At 40.6% G+C, this 12092-nt stretch overlaps 1 protein-coding gene across 8 annotated transcripts in view; it reads right to left on the reverse strand.

The window, feature by feature from the left end:
* The window catches only part of RAPGEF6 (Rap guanine nucleotide exchange factor 6), a 135008-nt gene that overhangs the window by 50162 nt on the left and 72754 nt on the right, over positions 1–12092 (reverse strand). For all 8 annotated transcript variants that reach the window (XM_049830074.1, XM_049830067.1, XM_049830072.1 and 5 more), the window contains one exon: positions 2445–2576. In XM_049830074.1, the coding sequence (XP_049686031.1) occupies positions 2445–2576 (132 nt within the window). The remainder of the gene's footprint in view (positions 1–2444; positions 2577–12092) is intronic.

Here is a 12092-nt window from a genome sequence, read left to right on the forward strand (position 1 = left end):
TTAATAAAAAATTGTTTCATTCTTTGGTTCTCCTATTCTAACCATGTCTTCCTATTCTGGAATTATGTTTGCACTACTTACTGTAAAAAATAATGTTAAGATACCATTAATTCAAAAAGTCATTTCAAGGCTACATTAATCAAAATTACTCAAAAATGCTCTCCTCTGCTGACGTTAATGATATTCCTAGAGAGTTTGGCGAGTAATAGATATGAAGCTGACTGCAAAAGCAAAACATTGTTTTCCAAGAACTTTATGGAACACTGTACTTCAATGTACAAAAAATGCTTTCAGCTACTGAGCCAATACATAATACTCAAAATGTAAGTTTATTGCATATCAAAGAGATTCTCTGCCTTCATAATATCATGATGAATATTGCGGGAAACACTTATCTTTTTCTTTCTGATTTCAAAATCTGTCTATATTGACGCGTCACTGCAATATAATGCTACGTTAAAATGCTGTGCTGTGACATTATTACACCATATCTATCCATGCACTTGTAACTGGGTGACAAACAGTAAGAGATTTCTCCACAACGAACTGTTACAGATACTGCAATAAAGCCCATAAAGAACCCCACATCTTTTGACAGGTTATTATTTGCACATTATGCATACAAGGACAAGACATGAAAAATTCACTAAAAAAATTAAGGAGGAAAAAAAAAATACCACTGCGTTGTTTTGAGGGTTTTTTTGCCCTCATGACATGCCTGTTGCACATCTTATCTTCACCCACAGTTTATCAAATGCTTGATTCTCCAATGCTATCTCTCAGGATTACTGACACTGTAGCTACAATCATCGATTGCTGTAATATTATCTTTGAAGATCTCACATGAGTCTAACAGGGGTAACCTGCCTTGGACATGACCCCAGCTGGCCAGAAATTCTTAGCAAAATTTACAGATGTCCACGTTCCCTGCAGGATGCAAAACCAGACAGGCTAGTGTCACTGAAAAGGAGATTCCTACCTGAAAGGTCCTCGCTTCTCAAAATTAATAGAAAATCTACAGTCATTTTCACTTCAGTAAATTAATAATTCCTTAGGGTACAAAAATACATTTCACCACTGTTTACTTGCTACAGTGCATATAGATATGCTACACCATTATCTCTTTTATTTATATAATTCTTATTTGTTTAGCAATTATGCTCTTTTGGCATTTTCTGAAGAGTAGACATAAGGCATTTCAAATGCAATTAACCACACACAATAGAGTATTCACTCATGACTAAAATTATATTTTCATTATCAATAATATATTTTAAATGCTTTTCACTTTGAGCAACCTCTCCAAACTACTCAGGTAGACAGGTAGGCAGATGATGGTCAGGAAAACTGTCCATCAGCATCCTAATATATAAGATGTTAAGGTACAACACACAGACTCGTTCTGGTGACTCTGACTAATTAAATAAATTCGGTTGATTCAGAAAAGAAAAAAAAAAAATCAAGATACAGAAAAACATCTTCTAGCACTGCCTCTCAGAAATTAGAGAATTCACAGAGCATTTTGAAAAGACTCTCAGGGATGCAAGCTACTCCTGACCTAGCTGGCAGCACGCAAATCTAAAGAATTAGTAAGGTAATAGCTTAAATAGGACAAAAATGCATAGAGATACTTAATGTTCTAAAAGGATTTTTGCTTTTAATGCCTTATTTTTAAAGTTACCTAGCAATACTTTGCTGTAAATAGATAGATCACTAGTATGTTTCCAGTATAGAAATACTACCCTGACAGTACCCAAGGAAACGGAAACATGTCTAAAAATCACATTACATCATGCTCAACAGTTGCTATATACCCAGTGTTCTAGTCAGACTTCAACTTGAAAATGGAAAAGTTGTGACATTACTGATCAAGACAAACCCAAGATGAGCACCCTCATCAACCAGAACAAGAAAGCCCATTAAACTAGCTCTGCAATTTGACAAGACAGGTACCTAAGTATACTATCTGTAAATGAAAGCTATCTCTGGATTTCAGACAACTGCTATTCTCGGCAAGCACCACTCAAGTTTCCACAGTCAATTAGTGCAAAGAGTGCGTTTATTATGGCATGCTTTTGTTTGCAGAACAGAACATCTATTATTACCAATAAATAAAAATAATCAAGGAAGGTATTTGAAACACAAGAATGATTTCATTAAATTTGTTCCATTTCAGAACAAAGGAAAACTATCCCATAAATCATCAAATATGACTTAAAAGCCACAGCACACTTGTTGGTATATAAAGATGTGAAAAGCAAGAAAAAGAGCTTTACAAGAAGTTTGTTTCACTTCTGTGTGGCTGTGGAGGTGACAAGTCACACGCGCAGCACAGGGATATGCAGAAACATCAAGAGGACAAGTCTTGGATAAAGGGCCACCAGTTTTGTTTATGGAACGTTTAACGTCAAGGAAGGAAAAGTAAGAAACAAATGCAATTTTACCTGATAAATATCGGATAGGCTGCTGCTCCCAGAATCGCTGGCAATGCTACATCCCGACTGGCTTGAGGGGACATGAGTCACCTGAGGATGAGGATTGTCGGTAAGATGCATCTTGGTAAGATCAGCTGGAAGCTGTAAAGAAAATGGATTTGGGGAAAGGCAGGAAAAAGAAAGGAAAACAAGACGTGTGAGTCCGATTTGAAGACAAAGGAATTCATAAAACTTTTGTTACACATTTGAATATCCACCTGTTACTTGACATACATTTTGAGAAAAAGCTAATTTAGGCTAAGACTGCCCAATCACATTCAGCTTTTATACAACTGATAGAAAACGATGAACCTGCCTATACAAGAAAGGTCTAGCCTCTTGACAGCCAATGATATACACCTACAGGATTAAGAGCGCACAAGATGACAAACAGGTGATGCCGGCCAAATAGCCCAGTCTTAAACATTAGCTTATGTTGCAATCCAACATGAAGCAGGATCCCTGTTTATAAATGCAATTCATGCCTTAGTTCAAGAATAACCTCTAGAAAGCACCAATACAGAACAAAAAGTAGTGTAATCTAAACAAAAGTTTTAGTCCATAAAATGCTTTCAATTTTCTTTATGAAAATTAGTACACAAAGAATATTATACATTTTGGCACATGTATGTACAATAGCACTTCTGTTCTATAAATCTATCTGTACATGCATGATTGAAGCCCACAAACATATTCTTTCTGTTGAAAGTAGTAAAAGTCAGTACTAGCCTTTTGAAGAATCAAAGCCACATGGAATAACCAGTCCTTTAATTCAGCTGCTCATTTATTTTCTGCCACATATATTTCTAGTATTTTTAAATTTACACTCAACTATATGAAAGAACACTGTATCAGAGAATCTTAGATTCTATGACAAAATGTATATATCCTTCTACCACTTATAAACAGAATTTATATACTATTCCTTTTAAAAAATGCTCTGATGCAGAAAGTCCGGAAACTACTCTGACAGCATAAAGTATCATGATCAAAATGAAAAGCTTTCTTCCGTAAAACAAAATTCCACACAGTTGTGTCAGCCACTAGATACTCATTCCTACGAATTATAAGGTAATATTGTACAAGTGTTGTTGATCCAGTATCAACTTTATAAATACTGACTAAACTTAAGTGAAATGGTCTTCATTTGGAATCACATTTTTATGTCTATTTTTTGAAGAACACAAGAGAAGCACTTGACCAAATACTTGTTCACGTATTTTCTGAAACCGTAAGCGGCACTGCAGGTCTTTCCAAACCTTCCTCATCCCCAGAAAAAAAAAACAAAAAACAAACAAACAAAAAATATTGAGAGCACCTCTGACAGATCTAACATAATTTTGATTATCAAAATTGTCAGGAGGAACACGGAGGATGTTGTGTCACTTGTAAATCCCCATGACATTCTCGTTGCCAATCGCTATTTAAACCTCACCATCCTGTGGGCTCTTAAAACCAGCACAGATCATTACTTGTAAAATAACTCTGGGAAACTGAAGACTACAAAACTATTTTTCACTATCCTAATATAAACAATACTAAAATAATGTAAATATTTTACTTGCAAAAAGAACGTATAAAATATGCAACCTGTAAATTAATATCTATGTTCACATGTATTTGGAAAAGGAGAAAGTTTGAAAAGCAAAAGATTGCTACGCTCTCACAAACTTCCAGTAAAAAAAACTCCAAGCAGCAGGTATAAAATAGTGAACTTGATCCAAATACAAAGGAAACACAACACTTTGAAGACTATGTTTAGCCACCAAAAAGTTTTACAGGCTGAAAAATCTATTTTCAGGATTTGAGAACAGCAAAAAGGTCAAACCGCTCAGCTGACAAAATTCAATCCAGTGGCCAAAAGGTACACTCGCTATCTGTCAGCACATGCGGTAAGAGCTGACGTACACCGAGATGTGACCTCTTCAACAACAACAACAAAAAAGTACAAAAGCGAAGCAGGAAAGTTGAGATTTAATTCTGGTCTGGAGCACTAGCTGGTTCCTTTTAAAATCCAAACGCATACTTCTACAGTACACATTTTTGTGCCATGTACAGAAAAGCACTATCCATCTACTAAGGGATGCGCGGCAGAAAGTGTCACATCATCTTCCTTAAAGCCTGCAGCGACTTGGACGGTAGTTAAGCCACCGCTATTTCAATGATGCTGACCACGGGGCTGGCGGAGGTCACTTCCCTGGCTTTCCCCATCTGCTGCCTCCGTTACAGCCGTCAGCAGCAGCCGGGGCGGCCGGAGCCGCCTGTGCCGCAGGGTGACACTGCTCCTCCGCTCTCCGAGGTTCACACGTCAGCCAGCTCCTCTGCAAACACACCGCAATGCCATCGTCCACGCAAAAAGATGGAGAGGCACGTACGAGCAAGGTCAGCGCATCGTTTGCCAGGCAGGATGACATCCAGGATGACGCCCAGTACTTGCTAGCAAATTACTAGGCAGGGCTGCTGGCAGTCTCGGATACAACTGGAGGTCAGTGTAACTGAAAAATCCAGGAGTTTTAGTAAATTACAGAACAAATCAACCCATATAGACTCGTTACCTCTAGCTAACAACACCGCAGTTGTGCTGCAAACTCCTCAGCCTGCCCCCATCTTTCTAACCTCCCTATTCCAACAACCGGCTCCTAGTTCAGCTTCGAGCAGATTTCTTTCCGTCCATGAGCAAGTCCCACGGTGACTGTGATAATACAGACACAAGGAAATCTAATTTAAGCTCCCTGCTACCCAGATTCATAATGATTTACAAACTTTCAAAACCGCTCCAGGAAAAGAACGAGCAGGACCAAGAGCAGAACTGATGCTGCGGGATTTCCCAGGCGAACAAGGGCAGATGCCTGCTCTCTACCAAAACCGGGTGCTACTGAAGCCCATTCTGGCTCAAAGACAGCGACACGCACGCAGACACACACTGCCGCATAGAGTTTCTTTCCTAATTCAGTTTAAATGTTAAGATTATTGTGATGAAGGCTGTTCTATATACCTTAGTTGAGAACTACCGCTGGAACAAGACAAGGCTCTCAAAATCAAAAAAAAAAAAAAAAAGTTGTGTATATACTTTGTATGCCATTTTCAAAAACACACATTGAAGACCAAGTCAGACCACCAGCCTTCCCAAAGGAGTATTTCTTATCATCTCATTAATCACTTACAACTGATCTTTATTCCCCCTGCCAGCACTCCCATTCATTTCCATCACCTATAAAGCACATGGGCACGTACAATGTTCCTGCTGGACTCTGCAATATGTTCTTGTAAAAGACATTTAATGCAGGTTACATGCAAAGAAACACAGCAATATCTCTTTAAATTTGAGAGAGAGATAAGGTTTATTTGAGACAAGTGACCTTTAAAAAGTGCTGCTTGCCACTCTACTCAATCTCCCAAAATAAATCACAGCTTCTGTCTTTTGTATGTCATTTTTATTACCCAAACTGATTGTTCTTTCTTTCAGAGCTCACTAAGCAGCAATACATGGATAGGATGTTTCTGTAACAACATGACAGCGGACAGGGGAAGGACTTGCTGGATGTGGTAGTGAAGTTGCTGAAAGTGCTACAACATTGTCTTAACTATTGGTGAATTATGTTCGCTTATTATTTGGCTATGGGTTTTTTGTGAGAGAAGCTTAGAAACTGTTGTTACAATAGCATCAATCTCTTGAAAAATTATGTGCTCGGGAAGGAAGTTCAAAACAGCAATGTTCACACCTGTGTGCACGTTAAAGGCTTTCAGACACAGACATATACACCTGCATTATCTTCTGGTTAGTTGTGTCCCAGCAGCCACAGATAGGAAAACCCCGAACATCCATGAAATTCTAATAAACACTCAGTACAGAAATAGACTACTTGCCACTTTAAACCATAACAACTACATTTTCTCACAAGTAGGGATAATCTGGAATTCGAATATGAGTGTGTCCGACACGCTGGCACAGCCAGTCCTTACATCGGTGCCAGCACATCCTTGTAACTGACCTTTCCCAACAAAGAGATATTTAGCACCAAACCCTCCGCTGAAATGCCATATTGTGGTTCAGAGCTGTACAGGAAAGGAAGTTAGGAAAATAGAAGTTATGGTCTGCACAGCCACCTACAGCTCTGCCCTCCCACTGAGTCAGGAAAATACATTCAGTGATTACACTGAAAAAAACCTGAACCAACAAGGGAACTTTTAAAGAGATACTGCAAATTTCAATAGGAAAAAAGGAAAGAAAAAACACTGAAGCCTTCGGAAGCTCGTCCAAATGGTAGGTAGCATCAGTCTGCCTTGCCCCACAAACCCAGAAATGACAGCAGCCTGGACTGCTCTTTGCTAAACGTATGTGAGATTTCTGAAGGTGGTACACAGCGTCCACGCCGCCCCGCTCGCCGGGATGCAGTCGAGGCCAGCTCATGAAGCGGCAATGCTGGGGAGAGGGCAGAAGACATGAGAGCCTAAAAGCCAGTTCTGAGTAACAGTTAAGGAAAATGACATGCACAAAATACTAAACTCTACTTGCAACCACCCTGGAAACACCCACAAGGTGAAGACTCCGTGAGGTCCATCAGGAGCTTGGCTTTTGCTATCCATTTCATGGGTTCAGCCATTCAGCACTGAAGCACAGGGCCGCAGCACTCGTGCTGCTAAACCAGAGAAACCCCCAAAACTCAAATGATACAACTAAATCAGAGAAACTCCCCAAATCTCCAGAAGCCCCAAACCTGTCATTTCTCCTACTCTCACATTTAAAACACACAACAAACAAAAGAAAAAAAACCCCACCCAACAAAAAAACACCAACAAAACACAAAGACCAGTATATATAAGTGCTTTTTGTCCTATCCAGGCAGAAAGAACACTCAAGTCTTGCACATGCTGTAGAAGACAAATTACATCAAGAGACTGATTTATAGGTTTGAATGGAGAGGCAGATCTGGGAGCAGCACTGCTGCTCTGAACGGCTGGACAAAGCAGAGGGACATAAAAATGCAGCAACGGGACACTGTAAAAGCAACCAAGCGTGGGAGAGAAGAATCTCTGCTCATATTTGTCCTTGGGCATCCTTGGAAAAAAGGATGGTCCTTGGGAAGAGTGTGGAGAAATCGGTGGATGTCAGGAGTAATGGATGAAACCCAGGGAGGTTGCATAGGGGAGACAAAGAATGAAAATGAGGAAGGAGGAACCAGAAGAAGACACATAGCCTACAGCATCCACCACTGCCCAAAGGTGTCCCGGGGAAACTGCTCAACAGGGCTCTGCGTGACACCAGGGGACATGTATGGGGCCATGCGGACCCTTGGGCTGAACCAGTATAGACATTCTTTGGTTAGCTAAAATTATCAGCAAAAAGGGAAAGAACCACCGAAGAACTGGTGAGAACCAAGTAATACAGCAAAAAAAAGCTACAAACATCAGTCACGAGCAATTTATACTCTAAGAGGCAGTAAATTTGTCAAATAAAGAAAAACTATACACCCAATAGTCCACAATCATTGATTTACTAATTAACTGTTCAAAATGTGCAATGCAGTTCAATAAATTATTTTATTTATTGTAAACAGTCTGAATGAGAAAAGAATGAAGAACAGCATGCAGCATGCTGATAGCAGTAACTCATGATTATACCCAAAAGCAGCAGGTTTGGTGGACAGTACCGCTCCCCAGAGCCCAGCTCTATCTTTCCACTTTTCAACAAGGTATACTTGCAAAGAATATTTGATCTGATTTTTTTTTTTTTTAAACAGGCAATCAGAACATCTTGGTTTAATATAGAATTACCAACTTTCTAAAACTAGTTTGATAACAAGGGCAGAGCAATGACCTCATGATTTCTTCTAGAGACCGCTGAGGTTTCCGACAGTTCCCTAGCAAGAACTGCATGAAGTTTTAACAAAGACGAGTGCAAGGTCCTGCGCCTGGGAAGGAACGACCAAAGAGCCCAGCACAGCCTGGAGGAGCTGAAAGGGACCTGGGGGTCCTGGTGGCCGATAACCCAAATACGAATCAGCATGCCGCTGAGCAATGAAGGCAAATCAGATCTTGGGCTGCATCTGCCAGGGCATTACTAGAAGAGATAAGACACATAACCATCCCACTCAGAACTTGTCAGGCCACACCTGGAGTACTGTGCCCAGTTCTGGTCCCTAGAATTCCAAAAGGAAGTGGACAGACTGAAGAGGGTCCAAAGGAGGGCCATGGAGATGATGAAAGGGCTGGAGAACCGACTGAAGCGGTTAGGTCTCTTCTCCCTGCAGAAGAGAAGGCTCAGAGGGACCTCATCACAGTACCCCAGTACTTAAAGGGCAGCTACAAAGAGGATAGCGGCTCTTTCTTCACAAGAAGCCACATGGAGAAGGCAAGGGGCAACGGGTACAAGTTTTACCAGGAGAGGTTTCATCTTCATTTTATTTTATTTTTTTTTTACTGTGAGACCAATCAATTACTGGAATAACCTCTCGAGGGATGTGGTAGAGTCCCTATCACTGGGAAGTTTTCAAGATGTGATTGGACAGGCTGCTAGATAATCTCATCTAGGCTCCCTTTCCAAAAAAGGACCACGTTGGTGCCAACACTGACAACTGACACTGCTGCACAATTACCAAAATCTCACAGGTTATTTGCCTTTTTCTGCATCCGATGAGTATCGGAAGTGCAATCAGCCAGCCAACGTCCAGCTCATTTCCTCTTGGATATCAGGAAGTAACATTCTTCAGTTTTATTATTTCACTACACTTTCATCACCAAAACCACCCCAAATTTACAATGGGGCAGCACTTCTCCATAGCCACAAAACACTTGGCAACGATAACGACTACGCTGAACTTCTACAAATAATTTTTCAAGCTATCCAGTGCAGCAGACTGAACTGCATCTCACTTGATCTCATCTGAAAGCATCTACAGGCCCACGTAGAGTGCATCTGCAGTGACATTTACTTCCTACATAAACACCATTTGCTCTCAGCAGTGAAGTCACACAGAATACTTGGGAATTAAATTAAAAGCTGATTTTGGTATAACAGATTTTTGAGATTGCACATGCCCTGTATAACAGAGCAAATTACATGATCGAGATGACCACCAATCAACTCTTTTGAGAAGCACACTAAAAATGATTGCTAGCCTGAGGACAACTTTCCTTTATGTGCTCGCCAGAAAGGTTTTGCTAAAAATGAAGGCTATAGAAAAGTCATTGCAGAGTTTATATAGAGAGAAAGGCAACCACAGAACTCATAAGTGAAGTTATGTCATAGGAGGGCTAAACTGAGACTTTCATCTTTCTATTTCCCATTCTTTCCAGAGAAAGGAATCAGAAGCTCTTTCAGCACAGAGACAGTGCTCTTCCTGCTGTATTTCCTATGTGACTTTTGGATTTCCTGGTATCTTTCCCCTATGGAAAAGCCACATCTGTGCCTTTGTGCCACAAGTTTTGAAAATAAGTATCAATGTTTCCTGGTACAGTTTGGATATCCGAAAAACACATGCTAAAAAGGCACAGACAACATGCATTTGCAAAATACTCAACAGATGGACACAAGACCTATGAATTATCTTTTTCGACCTGAAAAAGAAGCTTCACCATGTTTCAACCTGCAGTAAATGGCATGTTTATTAAACACCTTCAGAAACATCCGCAATGAGGGCAGTGGCCAAAGGACTCATCATCAGAAACCAAATTACTAAAGGAAGCACAGTCTGCATAATTCTCCCGGTGTACAGTGTCCATTACAAATTCAAGTTAATGGAAAGAAAATGGGCAATAAGGAAGCAAAAATTTTGCCTCATTTTTTATCTGATACTCCTTGATAGCAAAGTTTTTCATCAGTCTTCCTAGGTCTCCATGTGGATGTTTGCAACCGATCCCTCTAGTCTGGACACAGTAGAAGCATCAGCCTTCAAGGGAACAGTCTGTCCTTTTATAGGCTGTGTAAGCAAATTTTCTGTCCTTGGTTTTACAGATTGTCAGTAACCTTATACCTTATTTGCTTTTCTGAAGCTCCCTGAAATGTTGCCAGCAAGAGTAATATTCAGAAACAACACAGGGTTTATTTCCATGAAACACCCGAGGACAAGCACGGCGCAGCCCCGCAGTTTTGCTGCACACGTACGTCTGCTCTGTCACCAGAAAAACCGCTATGCACTGCTACACCAGCCCAAACATCTCACCGTTACAGCCAGCTCTAACTCCAAGCCGAGCAATCCCATGTTTAAGGTACAATATTTATTATTTTGTTTGTTGCTTGAGGTTCTCCATTAGGAGGTTTTCACTGTTTTAAGCTGGAACCCATTAACACACCCCTGAAGCATTAACCGTGATTACACTTGGTAACCTCTGAGCTTTAGGAAACGCTCCTGCTCAGCCTCCATTGCACCCAAGTGGTTCAAGGGTAGCAATTTTCCTTTCTCAGATGATACAGAAAGTCTAGACTGTTACAAACAGCCAGTTAAGAAAAGCATGTTTGCCTTCAGTTTTAAAACTTAAATTTGCTAATCTAAAAAGACCACTTGATCAAACAGCTGAACAGGAGTGCTGTCCTCTGAGCCCTCTGCCAGCTCCCACCTCTCCTCTTCAGTCACTGCATCCTTCCATTCCCTTCATATGCCATTTTCTTTTTGATGGTCTTGATTCAACACCTTTCATACAGTTACTATTAGAACGAACTAGGTCTGCCCAAATTTCTTCCTTTTAATTCCTATTTGCTCTTCCAAGTCTTTGGATCCCCCCATTTTTTGGCAGTCCTGCTGTGAGCTTTCCTCCTTGCAATCCCACATGTACCTGCAACACCCTCATGATTTCCTAGAATCCAAACCCCTACCACAGCAGAGGAAAGTTTTGTCTGAGGAGCTAGAGGGTGGGATGGGTTTCCTACACAGCTCATTCAAGAATACCTTGACTCCAGATGCTGGCAAGTGCTCTAACACATTATACCATCAGCGGTCTGATGGTATAATGGAGTTTTGGAGTACGTCCCAGGCAGCACACCCAACCTGCGCAGGACAGCACCGGCTCTGCTTCCAGGCACCTTTCCTTCCTCTGGCATCACAGCTGTCACCATCCATAGCTGATTATTTTAAATACTTCATGGTCAAAGGCTCTACTGTGTTAAAAAGGCTCTAGGTAGAAAAAATTCCCCAAACCTGACATTTCCATGATCTGTATCAACTGTCAGGAAGCAGCTGACAAACTCTGCTCAGCTCAACAGCACTATTTTGGATTTCTGTTTTGCACCGGTACTTTGGTGGTTTCTCTGCCAGACCCCTTGCTAGCTTTACAGTCAGGGCTGTTTCACTTTGCCTCCAATTCGAGCAAACTCTGCATTCTAGCGTCTTTATCTGCCAGTTGTTTTGATGGTTTCACTATGTGCCTGCAATTTCATCATCAGTTTGTTCATTTTCACAAGATAACTAATTTCTTTAATTAGTTCTATTTTTTCTTTCTACAGCCTACTGAAACAAGAGCAGCAATGCTTACTCCCACTGACATGCAGTCAGTCTCTCACCAAGCACATCTTTCTGTATCCCACTTTTTGCTCTCAGCCATCCCATTCACTCCATCTAAGAAAAAAAACCAACCCCTCTGATGTTTTTTTTTTGCCATCAGTAAGTAAATTATTTTAATCAT

The sequence above is a fragment of the Accipiter gentilis genome, chromosome 26 (assembly GCF_929443795.1).
Source record: "Accipiter gentilis chromosome 26, bAccGen1.1, whole genome shotgun sequence".
NCBI classification, from domain to species: Eukaryota; Metazoa; Chordata; class Aves; order Accipitriformes; family Accipitridae; genus Astur; species Astur gentilis.